Source organism: Buceros rhinoceros, unplaced genomic scaffold (assembly GCF_000710305.1).
Source record: "Buceros rhinoceros silvestris isolate BGI_N320 unplaced genomic scaffold, ASM71030v1 scaffold19881, whole genome shotgun sequence".
In the NCBI taxonomy this organism is placed as follows: Eukaryota; Metazoa; Chordata; class Aves; order Bucerotiformes; family Bucerotidae; genus Buceros; species Buceros rhinoceros.
This window is the reverse complement of record NW_010392738.1, coordinates 6462-7866: the sequence shown is the minus strand read 5'-3', so window position 1 is coordinate 7866 and position 1405 is coordinate 6462. Positions and strand designations below refer to the sequence as shown.

Genomic DNA, 1405 nt, shown 5'->3' with positions numbered 1-1405 from the left:
AGTAATCTCCTCCTCTTTGATGACTGATAACTAGTTAAGGAAGCCTGGCCTTAAGACAAAGGCCCAGGGAGATACGCTCCTTGGGTTAGTCAGGCAGCACCATTAGCACAGGGGAAAACATGTTTGCTCAGCTGCAGTTCCAAAATGGCAATAGAGGAATGCATTATTTTATTTCATCCGACACCTCCGGCGCCTGCCTGAAGAGCGAGGCCACCGTGCCCTGCCACACCTCTCGGTTTGGGCACGCACCTCAGTTTTGGCAGCCCCTAGTCAATCAAGGGCGGGCAGACGCAAGGTGATGACTCTGGACCCATTGCACCCGTAAAGCCACCGTGCTGCACCAGCACAGCTGATTCACAGATGGCACATCGCAAAAGGACCCGGCCAACACGAGACACTTACACGCTGCTGTCCGTCATTGACATGGAGTCGTCCGTCAGGGCATCACTGGATATTTCACTATCGTTCGCGCTGGTTGCTGGAGCAAAAACATAGCCAGAATTCACATGGTACGGGTTAACGGGATCGTTCCTCTTGAAGGACCTAGGGACAAGCAGAACAGGAGTCTCGTTACCAGCCAGTCTTGGGCTAGAGAGAAGCACACAAGTTCCACGGTAGCACTCTGCTTATGGGAACCACGGACGCTGGCTGCTGACCCTCTGGCAGCAACTAACCATCCACTGCCCAGACCAGCCGCAACCAGGACGCACTCTCTGTACACACACCCAAACTTCAAAGATGTTCCTTTCAGCATTGGAAGCACGCTTTAGAAAATCCCAGGAGGCCCCTCTACCTACTTCGATACCTTCAAAAACCTGGTCCTTAAAGCTTGATTGCTGAGGTCCCACTGAAGACCATTGAGGCAGCAGCTAATAAATGCTTAAGCCTACTCTGAAGACAGGAGTTAGGGCCCCTTTGGGAATACAAGTTACGGTATCTGCGTTGCCTGAAACAAGAGAACTGCCTGAAACTACTGGCGCAGGACCACCCTGTGTCAGAGGAGCACGGACAGGGCTGAAATCCGGTGTCTCAGTCTCCCACGGATGGGTGCCAGTCTTCCAAGGATGGGTGCCATCTTCCTGGCTTTAAAAGAACATACAATAAAAGGGCCCAATGTTTAGGAGAATCTACTACCTGTTCAACTTGTGTCCTTGCGCTTAGAGTTGGCTGGGGAAGAGGAGGACGGGGAACGTGAGGACAGGAGCAGCAAGTAGGATTAATGTGCTTGTGGGTTACCAGTACGAACAGCTTTGGCTTCTCTTGCAGAAGCAAACCCAAAGCCCAGCCTGGATGTTTGAGCTGAGTACCCAAGAGAGGTGTGAAAAATTCACAGGCAGTGTCATGGGCTGTGACAGAGTGTGGCAGGGTCACCATGGCAGGGGGAGGGGGGACCTGAGCTCCCCCT

General features: G+C 52.7%; 1 protein-coding gene across 1 annotated transcript in view; it reads right to left on the bottom strand.

The window, feature by feature from the left end:
• Window positions 1–398: 398 nt before the first annotated feature.
• AXIN2 (axin 2) overlaps window positions 399–1405 on the bottom strand; it is a 7340-nt gene continuing 6333 nt past the window's right edge. Inside the window, exon 2 of the mRNA XM_010144611.1 lies at window positions 399–543. Within this exon, the coding sequence (XP_010142913.1) occupies window positions 399–543 (145 nt within the window). The remainder of the gene's footprint in view (window positions 544–1405) is intronic.